The sequence below is a fragment of the Salvelinus fontinalis genome, chromosome 14 (genome assembly GCF_029448725.1).
Source record: "Salvelinus fontinalis isolate EN_2023a chromosome 14, ASM2944872v1, whole genome shotgun sequence".
NCBI lineage: Eukaryota > Metazoa > Chordata > Actinopteri > Salmoniformes > Salmonidae > Salvelinus > Salvelinus fontinalis.
Window position 1 is genome coordinate 24,095,737 of NC_074678.1, and position 22,721 is coordinate 24,118,457.

The 22,721-nt window shown below is 44.1% G+C and overlaps 1 protein-coding gene across 1 annotated transcript in view; it reads right to left on the reverse strand.

Moving 5' to 3' along the window:
- The window catches only part of LOC129869651 (PR domain zinc finger protein 5-like), a 75,116-nt gene extending 53,700 nt beyond the window's left edge, over positions 1 to 21,416 (reverse strand). Inside the window, exons 1-10 of the mRNA XM_055944264.1 lie at positions 21,327 to 21,416; positions 20,418 to 20,504; positions 18,169 to 18,291; positions 16,786 to 16,948; positions 16,291 to 16,468; positions 15,700 to 15,815; positions 12,597 to 12,676; positions 10,672 to 10,756; positions 10,410 to 10,567; positions 7,647 to 7,740 (exon numbers count right to left, since the gene is read on the reverse strand). Of these exons, the coding sequence (XP_055800239.1) occupies positions 7,647 to 7,740; positions 10,410 to 10,567; positions 10,672 to 10,756; positions 12,597 to 12,676; positions 15,700 to 15,815; positions 16,291 to 16,468; positions 16,786 to 16,948; positions 18,169 to 18,291; positions 20,418 to 20,504; positions 21,327 to 21,416 (1,174 nt within the window). The remainder of the gene's footprint in view (positions 1 to 7,646; positions 7,741 to 10,409; positions 10,568 to 10,671; positions 10,757 to 12,596; positions 12,677 to 15,699; positions 15,816 to 16,290; positions 16,469 to 16,785; positions 16,949 to 18,168; positions 18,292 to 20,417; positions 20,505 to 21,326) is intronic.
- Positions 21,417 to 22,721: the final 1,305 nt, after the last annotated feature.

The window sequence follows — 22,721 nt, forward strand, 5'->3', positions numbered from 1 at the left end:
GAAAGAGACACTTTCCAAGTCTCTTTTCTGCACCGTCTTATTTTCTAGGGAGGAGAAGAGATGGATCCATTATTATGCTTCTAAAAGCAGAACTATCCCTCACAGTAGGACTGAAAAGTACTTCTACGGGATAAATGTATGGGCTAAAGAACACTGTGTGTTACGGTGCTGCTCCCTACAATGTTATTTTCATTCTGGACAGTACTTATTTCTTTACCTTTTTCTAAAATGACACTCATTTTGAATCCTTCCCTAGTAACACAGATTGCAGGAGAGGACAGAAACAGACGGACACTGAACATACACAGCTGCCTGCTCTTTGAATGGGTCTCCTATTTAACAGCAATAAAATAAAAAAATGCAACTAGCACTTAACTTATTCATTCATTTAAAAACATAAAAAACACCAGACATCACTCTGACATTAAACAAAAGCAGAACTCTCAGCTGTTCCCAACGAGAGCCATATAAACTACAGCATGATGTTATTCCTCACGCCTTAACTCAGTGACTCCATACAACAGAGACTATTGTTGAGAAGTGCTTTACAGGGGGATCAGTGGGTTGGATAGTGTGTGTTTGCTTGGCAGAGTGAGTATTGGCTCCAAACGTGTGTTAATTCTCCCATTACGAAGAACGAACATGATGGTCAGAACAATAAAGTGGGACACAAGTAGACGCCTGTGTCCGTTAACGCTCTAGTGGTCCAATAAAAACCTTCCATCCATGAATATTCATGTCAGGGACTCCTTTAAATACTGGCTTCATTAATGCTGAGGTTTTAAGTCATTCACAAACACGATTGATTATGAGAAGAGATGAAGGGCAATTGTTCATTCAATAAAGCCTTCAGAAACACACACGGATACTCAAACACACACACACACACGCACCCCGAGGATCATAACACACACTGAGGGCTTACCACTGAGTGACATTTGACCCTACGCAAAGATGTAATCTTTATTTCAAGTGAAAATGATGATAGCTGTTCTTCATTTTCTCACAGCGGAACACACGAGTGGACAGAGACATTACATTTTTTATTTCACCTTTATTTAACCAGGTAGGCAAATTGAGAACACGTTCTCATTTACAATTGCGACCTGGCCAAGATAAAGCAAAGCAGTTCGACACATACAACAACACATAGTTACACATGGAGTAAAACAAACATACAGTCAATAATACAGTGAAAAATAAGTCTATATACAATATGAGCAAGTGAGGTGAGATAAGGGAGGTGAAGGCAAACAAAATATATATATAAATAAATAAAAATATAAAAAGGCCGTGGTGGCGAAGTAAATACAATATAGCAAGTTAAAAAAAAAGAAAAAAAGTAGAGATAGTAGAGATAGAAAAAAGTAGAGATAGAAATAATGGGGTGCAAAGGAGCAAAATAAATAAATAAATAAATACAGTAGGTAAAGAGGTAGTTGTTTGGGCTAAATTATAGATGGGCTATGTACAGGTCCAGTAATCTATGAGCTGCTCTGACAGCTGGTGCTTAAAGCTAGTGAGGGAGATAAGTGTTTCCAGTTTCAGAGATTTTTGTAGTTCGTTCCAGTCATTGGCAGCAGAAAACTGGAAGGAGAGGCGGCCAAAGGAAGAATTGGTTTTGAGGGTGACCAGAGAGATATACCTGCTGGAGCGTGTGCTACAGGTAGGTGCTGCTATGGTGACCAGCGAGCTGAGATAAGGGGGGACTTTACCTAGCAGGGTCTTGTAGATGACCTGGAGCCAGTGGGTTTGACGACGAGTATGAAGCGAGGGCCAGCCAACGAGAGTGTACAGGTCGCAGTGGTGGGTAGTATATGGGGCTTTGGTGACAAAACGGATGGCACTGTGATAGACTGCATCCAATTTATTGAGTAGGGTTTTGGAGGCTATTTTGTAAATGACATCACCGAAGTCGAGGATTGGTAGGATGGTCAGTTTTACAAGGGTATGTTTGGCAGCATGAGTGAAGGATGCTTTGTTGCGGAATAGGAAGCCAATTCTAGATTTAACTTTGGATTGGAGATGTTTGATGTGAGTCTGGAAGGAGAGTTTACAGTCTAACCAGACACCTAGGTATTTGTAGTTGTCCACATATTCTAAGTCAGAGCCGTCCAGAGTAGTGATGTTGGACAGGCGGGCAGGTGCAGGCAGCGATCGGTTGAAGAGCATGCATTTAGTTTTACTTGTATTTAAGAGCAAATGGAGGCCACGGAAGGAGAGTTGTATGGCATTGAAGCTCGCCTGGAGGGTTGTTAACACAGTGTCAAAAGAAGGGCCAGAAGTATACAGAATAGTGTCGTCTGCGTAGAGATGGATCAGAGAATCACCAGCAGCAAGAGCGACATCATTGATGTATACAGAGAAGAGAGTCGGTCCAAGAATTGAACCCTGTGGCACCCCCATAGAGACTGCCAGAGGCCCGGACAACAGACCCTCCGATTTGACACACTGAACTCGATCAGAGAAGTAGTTGGTGAACCAGGCGAGGCAATCATTAGAGAAACCAAGGCTGTCGAGTCTGCCGATGAGGATGTGGTGATTGACAGAGTCAAAAGCCTTGGCCAGGTCAATGAATACGGCTGCACAGTATTGTTTCCTATCGATGGCGGTTAAGATATCGTTTATGACCTTGAGCGTGGCTGAGGTGCACCCATGACCAGCTCTGAAACCAGATTGCATAGCGGAGAAGGTATGGTGGGATTCGAAATGGTCGGTAATCTGTTTGTTGACTTGGCTTTCGAAGACCTTAGAACGGCAGGGTAGGATAGATATAGGTCTGTAGCTGTTAGGGTCAAGAGTGTCCCCCCCTTTGAAGAGGGGGATAACCGCAGCTGCTTTCCAATCTTTGGGAATCTCAGACGACACGAAAGAGAGGTTGAAAAGGCTAGTAATAGGGGTGGCAACAATTTCAGCAGATAGTTTTAGAAAGAAAGGGTCCAGATTATCTAGCCCGGCTGATTTGTAAGGGTCCAGATTTTGCAGCTCTTTCAGAACATCAGCTGACTGTATTTGGGAGAAAGAGAAATGGGGAAGACTTGGGTGAGTAGCAGAGGGGAGGCCAGTGCTGTTGACCGGGGTAGGGGTAGCCAGGTGGAAAGCATGGCCAGCCGTAGAAAAATGCTTATTGAAATTCTCAATTATAGTGGATTTGTCGGTGGTGACAGTGTTTCCTATCTTCTGGGAGGAGGTGTTCTTATTCTCCATGGACTTTACAGTGTCCCAGAACTTTTTTGAATTTGTGTTGCAGGAAGCAAATTTCTGCTTGAAAAAGCTAACCTTGGCTTTTCTAACTGCCTGTGTATATTGGTTTCTAGCTTCCCTGAAAAGTTGCATATCACGGGGGCTGTTCGATGCTAATGCAGAACGCCATAGGATGTTTTTCTGTTGGTTAAGGGCAGTCAGGTCAGGAGAGAACCAAGGGCTATATCTGTTCCTGGTTCTAAATTTCTTGAATGGGGCATGCTTATTCAAGATGGTGAGGAAGGCATTTAAAAAAAATATCCAGGCATCCTCTACTGACGGGATGAGATCAATATCCTTCCAGGATACCTCGGCCAGGTTGATCAGAAAGGCCTGCTCGCTGAAGTGTTTCAGGGAGCGTTTGACAGTGATGAGTGGAGGTCGTTTGACCGCTGACCCATTACGGATGCAGGCAATGAGGCAGTGATCGCTGAGATCTTGGTTGAAAACAGCAGAGGTGTATTTGGAGGGCAAGTTGGTTAGGATGATATCTATGAGGGTGCCCGTGTTTACGGAATTGGGGTGGTACCTGGTAAGTTCATTGATAATTTGTGTGAGATTGAGGGCATCAAGCTTAGATTGTAGGATGGCTGGGGTGTTAAGCATGTTCCAATTTAGGTCGCCTAGCAGCACGAGCTCTGAAGATAGACGGGGGGCAATCAGTTCACATATGGTGTCCAGAGCACAGCTGGGGGCAGAGGGTGGTCTATAGCAGGCGGCAACGGTGAGAGACTTGTTTTTAGAGAGGTGGATTTTTAAAAGTAGAAGTTCAAATTGTTTGGGAACAGACCTGGATAGTAAAACAGAACTCTGCAGGCAATCTTTGCAGTAGATTGCAACACCGCCCCCTTTGGCCGTTCTATCTTGTCTGAAAATCTTGTAGTTGGGGATGAAAATGTCAGAATTTTTGGTGGTCTTTCTAAGCCAGGATTCAGACACGGCTAAAACATCCGGGTTGGCAGAGTGAGCTAAAGCAGTGAACAAAACAAACTTAGGGAGGAGGCTTCTAATGTTAACATGCATGAAACCAAGGCTATTACGGTTACAGAAGTCATCAAAAGAGAGCGCCTGGGGAATAGGAGTGGAGCTAGGTACTGCAGGGCCTGGATTCACCTCTACATCACCAGAGGAACAGAGGAGGAGTAGGATAAGGGTACGGCTAAAAGCTATGAGAATTGGTCGTCTAGAGCGTCTAGAACAGAGAGTAAAAGGACGTTTCTGGGGGCGATAAAATAGCTTCAAGGAATAATGTACAGACAAAGGTATGGTAGGATGTGAATACAGTGGAGGTAAACCTAGGTATTGAGTGATGATGAGAGAGATATTGTCTCTAGAAACATCATTGAAACCAGGTGATGTCATCGCATATGTGGGTGGTGGAACTGAAAGGTTGGATATGGTATAGTGAGCAGGGCTAGAGGCCCTACAGTGAAATAAGCCAATAAACACTAACCAGAACAGCAATGGACAAGGCATATTTACATTAAGGAGAGGCATGCTTAATCGAGTGATCAATAAGGGTCCAGTGAGTAGAGGTTGGTTGGGGTCACGGCGATCCAGACAGCTAGCCGGGTAGATGGCTATCGGTAGCAAGATAGCATAGGATGGAGGTCTATTTTTTAGACACCTCGTGCGTTTCCGTCGGTAGATTAGTGGGGTTCCGTGTCTTGTAGAGGGGATCAATCCAATTGGCAAAATAGATATAGTGACCCAAGGAACAAAAAAATAAAAAAAGAAAAGAAAATAAAAAATGTCCGATATACTTATTAAGATAGCAGCCGATAAGACAGCTAACGATTAGCGGGCCCCAGATGAGCGTTCAGGTAACGTCGCAACGGAGGTGCCAGTTGGATAACTCCCTCGGGCAGATAACGTCGGCAGTCAATCGTGAAGGCCCGGTGGGGCTCCGTATCTGCAGCAAAATAAACCCCGGTCCGGATAGGTGACTGTAGCCCAGGAATGGCTGATGGAACTCCTCAGCTGACTAGCTCCGGAATAATTTAAGTTTGCTCCGGGATCGACGTAAGCCAATAGTCACACGGTTTGCAGCTAGCTAGCTGCGAAATCAAGGTGCAAATGTCCAGAGCCTGCGGCTGAAATCCGGGGAAACTGAGAGAAAAAAAAGGCCCGGTATGCTCCGGTCCGAGTCGCGTTGCACAAAAGTGCCGGTAGATTATCGAGCTAAAGGAATAGCTGATGACCACAAAACGTGGGCAGCTGAAACACCAACGCTAGCCAGCAAGCCGGCTAACTTCTGGGCAGCTTCAGATTAGCTTTCGGCTAGCTTTCGGCTAACTTCTGGTTAGCTTTCTGGCTAACTTCTGATTAGCCCCTGGTTAGCTTCCACTGTGGATTTTCAGATTTGAGGTAAATAATACTTTTTTTTGTTGTAATTGGTGAGGCGGGTTGCAGGAAAGCTTTTGTAGTTGAGTTCTTGGATAATAAAAAAATATAAAAGATATGCGAAGAAGGTGTAAATATATATGTAAATATATATATACAGGACAAGACAGTACGAGGACAAAAATGACGTCTGAACTGCTAAGCCATCTTGGAACTAAACACACAAACATAAACACACAAACAAAAACACAGAGATTTAGTCTCTTTCTCTCTGTATATATACTTAACAAAAATATAAACAACATGTAAAGTGTTGATCCTATGTTTCATGAGCTGATGGAAAATATCCCAGAAATGTTATATATGCACAAAAAGCTTATTTCTCTCAAATGTTGTTTACAAATTTGTTTACGTCCCTGTTAGTGATCAGTTCTCCTTTGCCAAGATAATCCTTCCACCTGACAGGTGTGGCATATCAATATGCTAATAAAACAGCATGATCATTAAACAGGTGCGCACATTGTGCTGGGGACAATAAAAGGCCACTCTAAAATGTGCCATTTTGTCACACAACACAATAGCGTGCAATTGCTGACTGCAGGACTGTCCACCAGGGATGTTGCCAGATAATGTAATATTCATTTCTCTACCATAAACCGGCTCTAACGTTGTTTTAGAGAATTTGGCAAAATGTCCAACCGGCCTCATAACCACATGTAACCACGCCAGCCCAGGACCTCCACATCCGGCTTCTTCACCTGCGGGATTATCTGAGACCAGCCACCCGGACAGCTGATGAAAATGAGGAGTATTTCTGTCTGTAATAAAGGCCTTTTGTGGGGAAAAACTCATTCTGATTGGCTGGACCTGGCTCCCCAGACTTTACCATACTTTTTTCCCACATGCTGTTTCTCTTATTCTCTTTTCTCTATCTCACACACACACACACACACACACACACACACACACACACACACACACACACACACACACACACACACACACACACACACACACAATACATAATACCAGTCTCAGCCTCATGGCCCAGTATCCTAGTGATTTGTGTGAATAGTGATCTGTCTCCAGAGACACAAGCAGGAAATGCCTTGAGCTTCACAATCTCTGTGTCATCAGTCTAGACTGGGAGACCATACAGGACTCCATCCTGCCAAGACCAACTGTCTGTAGGGCTCCTCAGTCCTCAATGACCACTGTGTCTGTCTGGCTATGACACTCAGGACTAGGAGGACCACTGTGTCTGTCTGTCTGGCTATGACACTCAGGACTAGGAGGACCACTGTGTCTGTCTGTCTGGCTATGACACTCAGGACTAGGAGGACCACTGTGTCTGTCTGGCTATGACACTCAGGACTAGGAGGACCACTGTGTCTGTCTGTCTGTCCATGACACCCAGGACTAGGAGAACCACGCTGGCTGGCTGGCTGGCTGGCTGGCTGGCTGGCTAGCTGTGCCACTCAGGACAAGGAGGACCACGCTGGCTGGCTGGCTGGCTGGCTGTGCCACTCAGGACTAGGAGGACCACGCTGGCTGGCTGGCTGGCTGGCTGTGCCACTCAGGACTAGGAGGACCACTGTGTCTGTCTGGCTATGACACTCAAGACTAGGAGAGCCACTGTGTCTGTCTGTCTGTCTATGACACTCAGGACTAGGAGGACCACGCTGGCTGGCTGGCTGGCTGTGCCACTCAGGACTAGGAGGACCACGCTGGCTGGCTGGCTGTGCCACTCAGGACTAGGGGGACCACGCTGACTGGCTGGCTGGCTGGCTGGCTGGCTGTGCCACTCAGGACTAGGAGGACCACGCTGGCTGGCTGGCTGGCTGGCTGGCTGGCTGGCTGGCTGGCTGTGCCACTCAGGACTAGGAGGACCATGACACAGAGGACCAGGAGGTTGTGGAAGCCCTCAGTATCTCGTGCTAAAAAAAGGTCTGAACTAGGGGCTATATATAGCATCTATGTGTTGTAGGGGCCCTGAACATTGGTACTAGCGGCTACAGTCTCACACTCTGAGAGATACACACAAACAAACTCATACTTACTGTTGTGGATGAGCAGGTGGCGCTGTAAAGAGAAGGGGGTGCGGAACAGGGCCTTGCACTCCTCACACTGGAACGGCCTCTCCTCTGAGTGAGTCTGGAGAAAGAACAGGACAGCATTTACGCTTAAGGTACACAGCATCACTGAAAACTACCTCTGACTACCTCTCTCTACATATCTACATACCAGTTAGCTGACCATCAAAACATACACCTTCCTTCCTTTCTATTTAATTGACTAATATAGAGTAAATAAGTATTTAATGATGCGGTCAGTTCGTGAGAACAACTAACAGAGCTAATGTGTGGCCCTGACACCCCCTAAATACACTGCATTTGGAAAGTATTCAGACCCCTTGACTTTTTCCAAATCTTGGTACATTATAGCCTTATTCTAAAATTGATTAAATAGTTTTTTTCCCTCATCAATCCACACACAATACCCCATAATGACAAAGCAAAAACAGGTTATTAGAATTTTTTTGCAAATGTAACACAAATCAGAAACGGAAATATCGAATTTACATAAGAATTGAGACCCTTTACTCAGTACTTTGTTAAAGCACCTTTGGCAGCGATTACAGCCTTGAGTCTTCTTGGGTATGACGCTACAAGCTTGGTACACCTGTATTTGGGAAGTTTCTCCCATTCTTATCTGCAGATCCTCTCAAGCTCTGTCAGGTTGGATGGGGAGAGTTATTTTCAGGTCTCTTCAGAGATGTTCGATCGGGTTCAAGTCCGGGCTCTGGCTGGGCCACTCAAGGATTATCAGAAACTTGTCCCGAAACCACTCCTGTGTTGTCTTGGCTATGTGCTTCGGGTTGTTGTCCTATTGGAAGGTGAATCTTCGCCCCAGTCTGAGGTCCTGAGCACTTTGGAGCAGGTTTACATCAAGTATCGCTCTGTACTTTGCCCCCGTTCATCTTTCCCTCGATTCTGACTAGTCTCCCAGTCCCTGCCACTGAAAAACATCCCCACAGCATGATGCTGCCACCATCATGCTTCACCATAGGGATGGTGCCAGGTTTCCTCCAGACTTAACGCTTGGCATTCAGGCCAATGAGTTCAATATTGGTTTCATCAAACCAGAGAATCTTGTTTCTCATGGTCTGAGTGTCCTTTAGGTGCCTTTTGGCAAACTCCAAGCGGGCTGTCATGTGCCTTTTACTGAGGAGTGGCTTCCGTCTGGCCACACTACCATAAAGGCCTGATTGGTGGAGTGCTGCAGAGAGTGGTGTCCTTCTGCAAGGTTCTCCCATCTCCACAGAGGAACTCTAAAGCTCTGTCAGAGTGACCATCGGGTTCTTAGTCACCTCCCTTGGTCACCTCCCTCTCCCCCGATTGCTCAGTTTGGCCGGACGGCCAGCATTAGGAAGAGTCTTTGTGGTTCTAAACTTCTTCCATTTAAGAATGATGGAGGCCACTGTGTTCTTAGGGACCTTCAATGTATCAGACATTTTCTGGTACTCTTCCCCAGATCTGTGCCTCGACACAATCTGTCTCTACGTACAATTCCTTCAACCTCATGGCTTGGTTTTGTGGGACCTTATATAGACAGGTGTGTGCCTTTCCAAATCCTGTCCAATCAATTGAATTTACCACAGGTGGACTCCAATCAAGTTGTAGAATCCTCTCAAGCATGATCAATGGAAACAAGATGCACCTGAGCTCAATTTCGAGTCTCATAGCAAAGGGTCTGAATACTTAAATAGGTATTTCTGTTTTTTATTGTAAATAATTTTGCACAAATTTCTAAAAACCTGTTTTCGCTTTGTCATTATGGGGTATTGTGTGCAGATTGATGAGGGGGAAAAATAATTGAATCCGTTTTAGAATATCGCTGTAACATAACAAAATGGGGAAAAAGTCAAGGGCTCTGAATACTTTCCGAATGCACTGTATACCTCATCTCTTCTCTCACTCCCTCTAAACCTCCCCTCCATCTCTTCTCTCACTCCCTCTAACCCTCCCCTCCATCTCTTCTCTCACTCCCTCTAAACCTCCCCTCCATCTCTTCTCTCACTCCCTCTAACCCTCCCCTCCATCTCTTCTCTCACTCCCTCTAAATCTCCCCTCCATCTGTTCTCTCACTCCCTCTAACCCTCCCCTCCATCTCTTCTCTCACTCCCTCTAAACCTCCCCTCCATCTCTTCTCTCACTCCCTCTAACCCTCCCCTCCATCTCTTCTCTCACTCCCTCTAAATCTCCCCTCCATCTGTTCTCTCACTCCCTCTAAACCTCCCCTCCATCTCTTCTCTTGGTTCAATCTGAGCGCTGTCTCCTGTCTCTGTGTTGATGTGGGATCAGATGTGTGAGCATTGGGGTTTGGGTTAGAGTTAGGGTTAGGCTCCATGGCTGATTTGGTATGTTGACTTGATGAAGACAAGTAGCTTGAGGGGCTAAGGTTCAAAGTACATTTGTTTATGTGTACCCCGCTTTGCCCCCCACATGTCTGTCTGAGTGACACCCTATTCCCTTAAGTAAATATGGAAGTCTTCAGGGGGAGACAGGCCACAGACGCCACAGAAACCCAATGAAAACGGAAGAGACGTCTAACAATGTTAGCTCTGAAGCAGTGAGATTATGCTTGTATGTTAGTTTGTGTATGTATGAGCTTGTTACGTTTCCGCATGATCTCCATCAGTAAAACTTGCATATATAAAACCACCCATTTAAATCTGTCACATCCACCTTTTATGTAGTTGAAGCATTCTGTCATTCTGAAAAGAGACTACAGCTTTCTGACCCTCCCTGTTCCCTGCTCACCTTCTTGTGGTTCTTGTAGACGTTCCTGTGGGCAAACTCCTTCCCACACAGCTTACACTTGTAGGGCTTTTCCTCACTGTGGATGGTCTTATGGGCCGTCACCTGGTCCAGACGCTTGAACGAACGACTGCAGATCTCACAGGTATACGGACGTTTCTCTAACCAGGAACAGAGAGAGAGGGAGAGTAAACGATGTCTGAGTGTAGCTGTGTGTGTGTGTGTGTGTGTGTGTGTGCGTGCGTGCGTGCGTGTGTTCTCTTACCTGAGTGAGTGATCATGTGGTGCTTGAGCTGATTGATCGAGATGAATTTCTTGTCGCAGGCAGCGCAGTCGAATATCTCATGTACCTGGAGATACATAAATTAGCCAACAGACCAGATACAGGGGGGTTATGTAAGAGACAGAGATCATGGATTTCGCTGCATGCTGTGTTGTGTAAATGACAATGTATGACCTTGATGTGTAACCTTTTCCACACTTGCAGGCAGAGGAATATTCACAGACACACATACACACACTCTTTCACTCCTCGCTCAACTACGTCTGCACACAGAAATATAATTAAACAGCTGAAAAGTTTGAATCCTTCTCCTGCTCTCAGCATGGTTTGAATAATAGCACATTTGATAGCTGTTCTGCCTAATGCTACAATATGCTGAGACTGAATTGCTCCTCTGCTCAGAGCTTCAAAGATTGAGCAATCCAGGATAATTCTAATAATGACTGGACTGGTTTAAGTAGCTTTTGTGCAAATGTATCATTATGCTAAGTTTGAGTGCTCTTGTGCGAATCATAATCCTGGGTTTGGAAGTGTCTGTCTCTAGCTCAACTGTGACATGTCTCTGTTCTATAGAGCTTTGGCCCAAAAATGGTTTCTCTTTCTTTGCTTCATGTCTTTTTAACCTCAGCACATGACTGTTCCAATGAAATCTGTAACATATGAGCTGTGTAAGTATGACTAAATAAACTACTTCATACAAGAGAAGAATGAAGCATTGATTGAATTCGGGTGGCAACTGACCCAAATCTCCCTGTATCAATACACATTTTCTGTGTCTACTGTAAATGAGGAAAGAGTCTCTCTCACAGACAAAGACTGGTGATTAGAACATCAGTAATACAGAAAAGCTTGCTTAAAACTTTTTCAAGTTCACATGTGCCACATATTGAATGGATAGGACTGGCACTGGCAGCATGAAAAGGTCAGAATAGGGCAATGTACTCTTCCTTTTCAAATACATTGGGTGGAAGTTTGGAGATAAGAAAAACCTGATTGATTGACTGATAGTTCAGGAACAGATCAACCAACCAACCTATCTAAAATTGTCTAAGTGATTAACAGTAACACAACCTTTGCTGATGAAGTGTGTTCATTATGAATCCCTTATGACCCTGTTCAGTTCATTAGAGTGGATTAATGTCTTTTAAATAATCTATTGGATCAATGTTGACAGGGAACATGAAACCTCACCCAAACACCAGCTGGGTTCCCGGGTCATAAATATCAAATCCTCATTTGGATGGGAAGCGAAACCAATTGCAAGACAATCAAATAACTCACTGCAAATATACTCTCCAAGATAATTCACTTTAAGCATATAAAGATGCTTCACTGTGAAATAGTTTGTGATGGCAATACCTTACCTCCATTCATCTCTAAAAGTAATGTAACATAATGGTTCTGTGGTTCTGTCATTTTTCAGGGTCCATCTCTGAGAGGTAGAATCCTGCCGCCACAGTTAAAGCCTTATTGTCTACTCACCATGCCTCTTAAGTTTCATGAGAGTCTGTGGGGATGAGCTTGTGAAATAAAAACCAACCTTTCTCTACTGTCACACAGTCTGAAAATGTAACATCTTGAACATAAAGCCAACCTCCTACTGAGAGAGAAGAAGAGTGAGACAGGAGACAGAGCGTGGGATTAGGGGACAGGAACAAAGGAATGGAACAAAAAGAGATGGAGGGATATGGAGGAAATAGAGCTTAAAGGAACAGACATGGCCAGTGTGAAACCATCCACACGCACCTGGCCCTGGACACCAGAGGGCTAAGTGGACTGGGAGCCATTACAACATACACCTTACACCTATCCAGTCCTTCCAGATCTCTGAAGGATCAAAACATGTCTAGGAATACATGTAAAACAGAGGCAGTGAAAAGGTGAGACAGTGAGGTAGTAGGTCTGACCTTGCGATGTTCCTGGAGGTTCAGTAAGGAGGAACATTTCCTGTTGCAGATGGTGCACATGAGCTTCCGCCTGGAGCTTCCTGAAACACAATGATTGGACAAGCAGAGTTACCAATCCTGCTCTTCATGCCTCAATCTACATTGTGATGATGTGGTGGCTAGCAGTAGCAACAATGGTCAGGGCATTCCACATGTTAGTGAACAGCATCATCACTCACCTCATGGCAAAGCCAATTCCATCGGAAGCAAATACACACATTCTATCAGATAATCACTTGAGGTCAAAGTTTAATTACCAGATATATGTTCTCTTCTGACTGTCGGGGGCAACCAAGATGTAACATAAACATGACAGGGTCACTAATGAAGGTTGTCTGCATCTACTGCCCACACATTGGTTAAATCAACATTGTTTCCACTAAATTTCAACAAACTGTTTAATTTCTATGTCCCTCCATGCAACCTCTGTGACTTCTAGGAAGATTCTAACCCACTTAACCCCAACATTTCTCCAAGTTTTCACCATCATTGTAAATCCCTAGTTATTTTGTTGCTTAGACAAATTCATTTCTGAAGATGATTATTTATTTCATGTGATGAGTGATTCATTTACGTCTGTCCCTCATTTTTTTTATTTTTTTTTTATCCCCTTTTCACCCCAATTTTCGTGGTATCCAATCGCTAGTAATTACTATCTTGTCTCATCGCTACAACTCCCGTACGGGCTCGGGAGAGACGAAGGTCGAAAGCCATGCGTCCTCCGAGGCACAACCCAACCAAGCCGCACTGCTTCTTTAACACAGCGCGCCTCCAACCCGGAAGCCAGCCGCACCAATGTGTCGGAGGAAACACCGTGCACCTGGCCCCCTTGGTTAGCACGCACTGCGCCCAGCCCGCCACAGGAGTCGCTGGAGCGCGATGAGACAAGGAAATCCCTACCGGCCAAACCCTCCCTAACCCGGACGACGCTAGCCCAATTGTGCGTCGCCCCCACGGAACTCCCGGTCGCGGCCGGCTGCGACAGAGCCTGGGGGCGAACCCAGAGACTCTGGTGGCGCAGTTAGCACTGCGATGCAGTGCCCTAGACCACTGCGCCACCCGGGAGGCCCTTGTTTATATATATTTTATATATATTTTGTGAAGCTTGCATTCAATTGCCACTGCCTGTTGCACACAACAAGCTTCCATTCCCCCAGTCACAACGGGACTCGTGGTTGATTTAAGGTTCACCCTGTTACGATCAACCCTGTTACTTTATTTGGCATTTAATAGGCACTTACTTTTGTAATTCCTTATATTTAACCTCGAAATGGGAAAACACATTTTTTATTAGGATAACCATGTGCTCTTTATAACAGAATGTTAACATCTTGTGAAATCAAATGTTTCTTTGGACCAAGTTCTTCTCACTTCTCAAAAAGCACAGAATTGATGGAACGACCCATTTATTTACGAGTCATGTGTGCCACATTTATAGAGCCTACACCACACCCCGCTCACCTACACACTCCTATACTGACCAGACTGCTAAAAGATCAAGGCAGATACTTGTTTCAAAAGTCAGCAAAAAAAGAAACGTCCTCTCACTGTCAACTGTGTTTATTTTCAGAGAACTTAACATGTGTAAATATTTGTATGAACATAACAAGATTCAACAACTGAGACATTAAGTGAACAAGTTCCACAGACATGTGACTAACAGAAATGGAATAATGTGTCCCTGAACAAAGGGGGGATCAAAATCAAAAGTAACAGTCAGTATCTGGTGTGGCCACCAGCTGCATTAAGTACTGCAGTGCGTCTCCTCCTCATGGACTGCACCATATTTGCCAGTTCTTGCTGTGAGATGTTGCCCCACTCTTCCACCAAGGCACCTGCAAGGTTCCGGACATTTCTGGGGGGAATGGCCCTAGCCTCACCCTCCGATCCAACAGATCCCAGACGTGCTCAATGGGATTGAGATCCGGGCATTTCACTGGCTATGGCAGAAACCTGACATTCCTGTCTTGCAGGCAATTACGCACAGAACGAGCAGTATGGCTGGTGGCATTGTCATGCTGGAGGGTCATGTCATGATGAGCCTGCAGGAAGGGTACCACATGAGGGAGGAGGATGTCTTCCCTGTAACGCACAGCGTTGAGATTGCCTGCTATGACAACAAGCTAGGTCCGATGATGCTGTGACACACCGCCCCAGACCATGACGAACCCTACACCTCCAAATCGATCCCACTCCAGAGTACAGGCCTCGGTGTAACGCTCATTCCTTCAATGATAAACGTGAATCCGACCATCACCCCGGTGAGACAAAACCGCCACTCGTCACTGAAGAGCCCTTTTTGCCAGTCCTGTCTGGTCCAGCAACGATGGATTTGTGCCCATAGGTGACGTTGTTGCCGGTGATGTCTGGTGAGGAACTGCCTTACAACAGGCCTACAAGCCCTCAGTCCAGCCTCTATCAGCCTATTGCGGACAGTCTGAGCACTGATGGAGGGGTTGTGCGTTCCTGGTGTAACTCGGGCAGTTGTTGTTGCCATCCTGTACCTGTCCCGCAGGTGTGATGTTCGGATGTACTGATCCTGTGCAGGTGTTGTTACACGTGGTCTGCCACTGCGAGAACAATCAGCTGTCCGTCCTGTCTCCCTGTAGCGCTGTCTTAGGCGTCTCACAGTATGGACATTGCAATTTATTGCCCTGGCCACATCTGCAGTCCTCATGTCTCCTTGCAGCATGCCTAAGGCACGTTCACGCAGATGAGCAGGGACCCTGGGCCTCTTTCTTTTTTAGTTTCTCAAAGTCAGTAGAAAGGCCTCTTTAGTGTCCTAAGTTTTCATAACTGCGACCTTTATTGTCTAACATCTGTAAACTGTCTTAATGACCGTTCCACAGGTGCATGTTCGTTCATTGTTTATGGTTCATTGAACAAGAATGTGAAACCGTGTTTAAACCCTTTACAATGAAGATCTGTGAAGTTATTTGGATTTTTACGAATTATCTTTGAAAGACAGGGTCCTGAAAAACGTCCGTTTCTTTTTTTGCTGAGTTTACTTCATCACCAGTGTGGACTATGTGTCTGTATACATGTCTGTGAGACGGAGACCAACCTGTGTGGACGTTCCCTTTGTGTTTCTTCAGAGAGTCTTTGCTCTTGAACCTCTTCCCACAACTGTCAGCCTTACAGATGAACCTGGTGTCTCCTCTACACGCCTCCTGGTCATAACTACATACACAAACAGAAAATACAGACAGTCACTCAAATACACAGGAACTCAGACAAGAACAGATGGCAGCCCCTGTATACATATTACAATAGTATGTATGTTCGTATCTAGTTATGTGAGCCTACCTGGACTCTGAGCTGAAGGTGATGTAGCAGAGGGAACACTGGTGGTGGGCTCTGGAAGAGTCTCCTGAAGGACCCAGGGTCTCCGCACAGTGCAAAACACTGAGGGCAAAATGAAAGAGGTATACAGTCAGAGTAGGAGTAGGCTATAAAGATATGAACAGCAATACTATTACATTTCCAGGTGTCCTACATCAGGAAACGAATAAAGAGGCTGATTCAGTTGTAAGAAAATGTACTGAGTGTGTGCAAATCTGTCAGTTCCATTATATGATCCACTTGGTAGCATACTTCTGTGTAACTCAATAGACTGTCAGGTAAGTAGAGTAGAGAGATGATGTAGGCTACACACTGGCGCTGCAGGGCTTGTTTGATGGGGAACTTCTTGCCACAGTTCCTGCACTTGTACTCCTTCTCCTCAGTACTGGGTCTCTGGTGGAGGGTCTGGAGGTGGGCTGCTAGGATCTCCTCGCTAGGGAAGCTGCTCTCACACAGCAGGCACGGGTGGTCCTCCTTCTTGATCAACAGCTCTGCCCACATAGTCATTATTACACATTACACACACACGCAGCCGTATCAGCTGTGTGTGAGTATAAGCTGTGTGTGAGTATCAGCTGTGTGTGAGTATCAGCTGTGTGTGAGTATCAAGTATCAGCTGTGTGTGAGTATCAGCTGTGTGTGAGTATCAAGTATCAGCTGTGTGTGAGTATCAAGTATCCGCTGTGTGTGAGTATAAGCTGTGTGTGAGTATCAGCTATGTGCAAGCACTACACACTTCAAGCATAAACTGTTGGACTGACAAAACACTGTTTATGAAGGTTTAGGTAAAACTTTGTTAGGCATTTACCCATTTCAACGAGATGTTTGGCATCTTTGCTGTTTTCATCTTCATATTTGATGATTTCCTCTTCCTCCTCCTCTTCCTCCATATCACTGTCCAGGTAGCCTATCAGCAGCTCTCTGTCTGTCTCAATGTCGTCCACTGCCAGGTAGAAGATATTCTCTCCGTCCTAAGAGATCAGAACCATAATCATCCCCCCCCCCCCCCACACACACACACACACACACACACACACACACACACACACACACACACACACACACACAATGGAAAAAAGGGGTAGCTGAAGGATGAACCCAATAAACCTAGACATTCGTCTGCTGAGGCTTGATTAAGGTCGAAGGTCAAACACTTCAACTCCTAAACATGTCATCATTAACTTCCACATCCTAAAGGTCACGGTCTAATCAAATCAAAGAGTCATTTTCTTTTGGATAAGGCATTTATAAATACACATATATATTAATTTAACAGAGAAACACAATAAATCAAACTTTTGATGTAACACAGAGCTCTAACACACATGAATGACCTTTGAACAAGTGATCACTTTAGCACTCTGGCATTAATGACAGAACCTCAGCCAGAAGATCACAGGTTCTGTTCTACTTCCCTTCTAAATTCTCCCTTCTACCACGGTTTTTATTTTTCCTCTAGCTGAAATGTCCCAGGCCAAGCCCTGACTCATGTGTATGTGTGTGTGTGTGTGTGTGTGTGTGTGTGTGTGTGTGTGTGTGTGTGTGTGTGTGTGTGTGTGTGTGTGTGTGTGTGTGTGTGTGTGTGTGTGTGTGTGTGTGTGTGTGTGTGTGTGTGTGTGTGTGTTCACGACTTTGGCCAATAGATCTGATTGTGTATGGATTGTTATGTGTTTGTGGGTTTATGGATATAATTAATCTTATCTTAATCACAGACTGACATGTTTTGTTACATTTTAATGTAAGGGATGCACAAAGCACTAGAGAAGATTTTCATAATAAGTTCAGACACTTTGAGAGAGAGTTACTTACAGCTGTAAAAGACGCCTCATCTCATACAGTCATCAGACAGCATCACATCTCCTTCTGATATGGCAGGCTTGATCAGTAACACATGGTGCAATCTTACAAGCTGTCTGCACAGGCAGACAAAACAAACAAAAAATCCACATTCCCCTTCATTTCACTTTCACTATCCATCTCAACTCACTCTCACTAACTTTCCCTCGCTTCTCTTCTAGTCTTTCTCTCTGATGTACATCTTCTCTCTCATTATCCCTCTCTCTCTCTCCTTCTCCCTCTCTCTCTCTCTCCCCCCTTCTCTCTCAGAGATATGTGCTGATATCCAGCTCTATCTGTGTCTCTCCCTGTAGATACATCTGAAGGTGTTACTATCTTCAGCGTGGGGCTGTACCTGGATTGCTGCCAGGTTCTTCTCCTCTTGTGATGGCGCCTGATGGACAAAACGCAGCCAGTTGGCATGGCGAGGGTTACTGGCATCCAAAACATAGAGCACATTGCCTTTATGACCTCGGACCTGAAACAGAAAACAGACATGCCTATCAAGAACATGAAATACTGTCGGCTGGAATTAACGTCTCACTTCCATACAGACCTAGCTTCTTGATCTAGCTTTGTGTTCATCTGGAGATGCTGTTTTACAAACTAAATCAGAGTTGCCATGAAAAACCCTGTGAAACAATGTGCTTCTATCCAATATAACATGAAAGTTATAGAGGACTAGATGATTATACAACACTGAGAAAAAATATAAAATGCAACATGCAACAATTTCAAAGACTTTACTGAGTTACAGTTCATATAAGGAAATCGGTCAATTTTTTAAAATTAATCAGGCCCTAGTCTATGGATTTCACATGACTGGGAATACAGATATGCATCTGTTGGTCAAAGATACCTAAAAAAGGGTAGGGACGTGGATCAGAAAACCAGTCAGTATCTGGTGTGACCACCATTTGCATCATGCAGCACAACACATTTCCTTCACATAGAGTTGATCAGGCTGTTGATAGTGGCCTGTGGAATGTTGTCCCTCTCCTCTTCAGTGGCTGTGTGAAGTTGCTGGATATTGGTGGGAACTGGAACACGCTGTTGTAGACTTCGATCCAGAGCATCCCAAACATCCTCAATGGGTGCCATGTCTGGTGAGTATGCAAGCCATGGAAGAACTGGGACATTTTCAGCTTCCAGGAATTGTGTACAGATCCTTGCGACATGGGGCCGTGCATTATCATGCTGAAGCATGAGGTGATGATGATGGATTAATGGCACGACAATAGGCCTCAGGATCTCATCACAGTATCTCTGTGCATTCAAATTGCCATGGATAAAATGTAATTGTGTTCGTTGTCCGTAGCTTAAGCCTGGCCATACCATAACCCCACCACCACCATGGGGCACTATGTTCACAACATTGACATCAGCAAACACTCGCTCGCACGACGCCATCTGCCCGGTACAGTTGAAACCGGGATTCAAACGTGAAGAGCACACTTCTCCAGAGTGCCAGTGGCCATCAAAGGTGAGCATTTGCCCACTGAAGTTGGTTACGATGCCGAACTGCAGTCAGGTCATGATCCTGGTGAGGACAACTGACAGTTTGTATATTCGGTTGTGCAAAACCAGTTTCATCAGCTGTCCGGGTTGCTCATCTGAGACTATCAGGCAAGTGAAGAAGCCGGATGTGGAGGTCCTGGGCTGGCCTAGTTACACATGGTCTGCGGTTGTGAGGCCGGTTGGACGTACTACCAAATTCTCTAAAATGACGTTGGGGGTAGATTATGGTATAGAAATGAACATTACATTCTCTGGCAACAGCTCTGGTGGACATTCCTGCACTCAGCATGCCAATTGCACGCTCCCTCAAAACTAGAGACATCTGTGGCATTGTGTTGTGTGAAAAAACTACACATTTTAGAGTGGCTTTTTATTGAACCCAGCACAAGGTGCACCTATGTAATGATCATGCTGTTTAATCAGCTTCTTAAAATGCCATACCTGTCAGGTGGATGGATTCTCTTAGCAAATCAGAAATGCTCACTAACAGGGATGTAAACAAAATTGTGCACAAAATTTGAGAGAAATAAGCTTTTTGTGCATATGGAACATTTATGGGATCTTTTATTTCAGCTCATGAAACCAGCACTTTAAATGTTGCGTTTATATTTTTGTTCAGTGTATAATTTCAGACGACACCTGAATTCTTTATGGCTGACATATAATCAATTACTTGTACTTTTAACTACACAGAAAATAAACATCATCTCACTGATCTGAAATGTAATTAAACCTGTCCCTTTTCTCAAATAAATTCAAAACCTCATGTTGGGGATAAAACATAATTGCACTTTGAATAACAAAGGCACACGATGCGGGTGTAGTTTGCCAAACCAAGACTCTACAGTCAACAAGTGTATGTGCATCAAACTAGAAGCTCCAATTAAGCATCACCTGTGCTGTATCTGAACTGCCACAGAATTAAACTATTTACCCTTTCATTTCAATAGTAGGCCTACAATGAACATAAATATTATTTATTGTACTATATAAAAGTATAATATAATTTATTGTGCTTATGAAGAGAAACATGCTGTGCTGTGACTGCAGTGTTAGAGGACTGAAGGTAGTCTGTTTCAGTATCACCTCCCACATCAGTCTGGGGTCTGTGCTCTCATCCAGCTCACTCGGTAGTTTCTTCTCTCCAGCAAAAGGGCCAAACTTTTCCCCCTTGTAGAAAACACATGTTGTCAGAATTTGAGGATACAAGATATTCATTTTCTTGTCTTTCTTTTTTACTAGAGGCATTTTCCATTTTGTCAGGGGGTATGTGAAGGCAATCAGATATAAATTGTGCGATGGAATAGATGCCAAAAATAATGTAGTAGTAAACATTGTAAAACAGTATAGGACTATAGTATTATAATACATAGTATTGTCCATGAATCCATCCTATGCGTTTCACTTTGGACCCACTAGATGTAGTAGCCTAGTTCAAACAGCCTACAAGAGGGGGTGTGGTCAAGATGTGCTCCTCGTGAATGAAGCATTCATGTTCAAAGTTTTGACCAATATGAGATTGCCTAATGAATAACGTTTGGTAGCATGGCCGTTTGCAGTGTTTAATAAGTTTCAGTAAAAAACATTGTTTGCACCATCTTCAAACACCATTGTTTGTAACATTGTCAACTTGGTTACAACATTGTGTAATATCCTATAATACTAGACACATTTTGAGTATGCAAGTTAAATGACAGCATAGGAAACGTAAATTAGAAAGTGTTCAATATGTATCAACACGTGTTACTGTGTAACACACGAGAGTTGAGTTCTAAGTGAACATTGTTATGGAGTTACAGTATCTACGTGGCACTGCACCTCAGAGCAGCATTAAAGTAGGCTATGGCTGGAGATTTTGGGAGCGACTCGCAAAAAGAAACCAAAATACGAACAGAAAACTGCCTTTTTCCCATTCACCGAATGAGTTTTGCACGTTGGTACGTTTCTTCATGCCCAAATCATACAAAATTGTCCTGTCCAAAAAAAAAAAAACTTTTTCACTCGTCTCGCCGTGTAAAGCCCGATTCCATCCTGGACATTAGATGATTTCAAAGAAAATCTATCTGGCACATACATTCCCAACATTGTCATTGCTCTGAAGGAATCCCTAATGTGATCATTAGAAACTATGCCAGCGGGGAAAGTAATGACTATTGTCTGTTTTCGCACAGACACGAGAGTTTGCAGCGGGGTGTTCTCTGTAATTCGGTCCAGGTTAAATTTCCACTCTTGCTGCAAGACTAGCAGGCGTCCTGATTGGTTCAAAGTTTGTTACCAGAAGCTACATATTTTGTGAAGGATGCTCACGCACTTTGAAGTCCCTCTGTCCTCTAACTTTGGATGACTAACAGTAACCACAAACATATGCAAATCTAAAGTTGATCAGGTCTTTACATTGGTTGTTATTATTTTTATATCTTCAATGTGCCTATGTATATATACAATACCGTTCAAAAGTTTGGGGTCACTTAGAAATGTCCTTGTTTTTTAAATAAAAGCACCAGTCTCAATGTCAACAGTGAAGAGGCAACTGCAGGATACTGGCCTTCTAGGCCAATAAAAAGAAAAGATTAAGATGGGCAAAAGAACACAGACACTGGACAGAGGAACTCTGCCTAGAAGGCCAGCATCCCGGAGTGGTCTCTTCACTGTTGATGTTGAGACTGGTGTTTTGTGGGTACTTTTTAATGAAGCTGCCAGTTGAGGACTTGTGAGGCATCTGTTTCTCAATCTTGACACTCTAATGTACTAATGTCCTCTTGCTTAGTTGGGCACCGGGGCCTCCCAATCCTCTTTCTATTCTGGTTAGAGACAGTTTGCGCTGTTCTGTGAAAGGAATAGTACACAGCGTTGTACGAGATCTTCAGTTTCTTGGCAATTTCTCACATGGAATAGCCTTCATTTCTCAGAATAAGAATAGACTGACGAGTTTCAGAAGAAAGTTCTTTGTTTCTGGCCATTTTGAGCCGGTAATCGAACCCACAAATGCTGATGCTCCAGATATTCAACTAGTCTAACTAAAGAAGGCCAGTTTTATTGCTTCTTTAATCAGGACAACAGTTTTCCGCTGTGCTAACATAATTGCAAAAGGGTTTTCTAATGATCAATTAGCCTTTTAAAATTATAAACTTGGATTAGCTAACACAACGTGCCATTGGAACACTGGAGTGATGTTTGCTGATAATGGGACTCTGTACGCCGTTTCATGCTACAATAGTCATTTACAACATTTAACAATGTCTACACCGTACTTCTGATCAATTTGATGTTATTTTAATGGACAACAAATGTGCTTTTCTTTCAATAACAAGAACATTTCTAAGTGACCCCAAACTTTTGAACGGTAGTGTATATATATATATACAGTACACCCCTCACATTTTTGTAAAT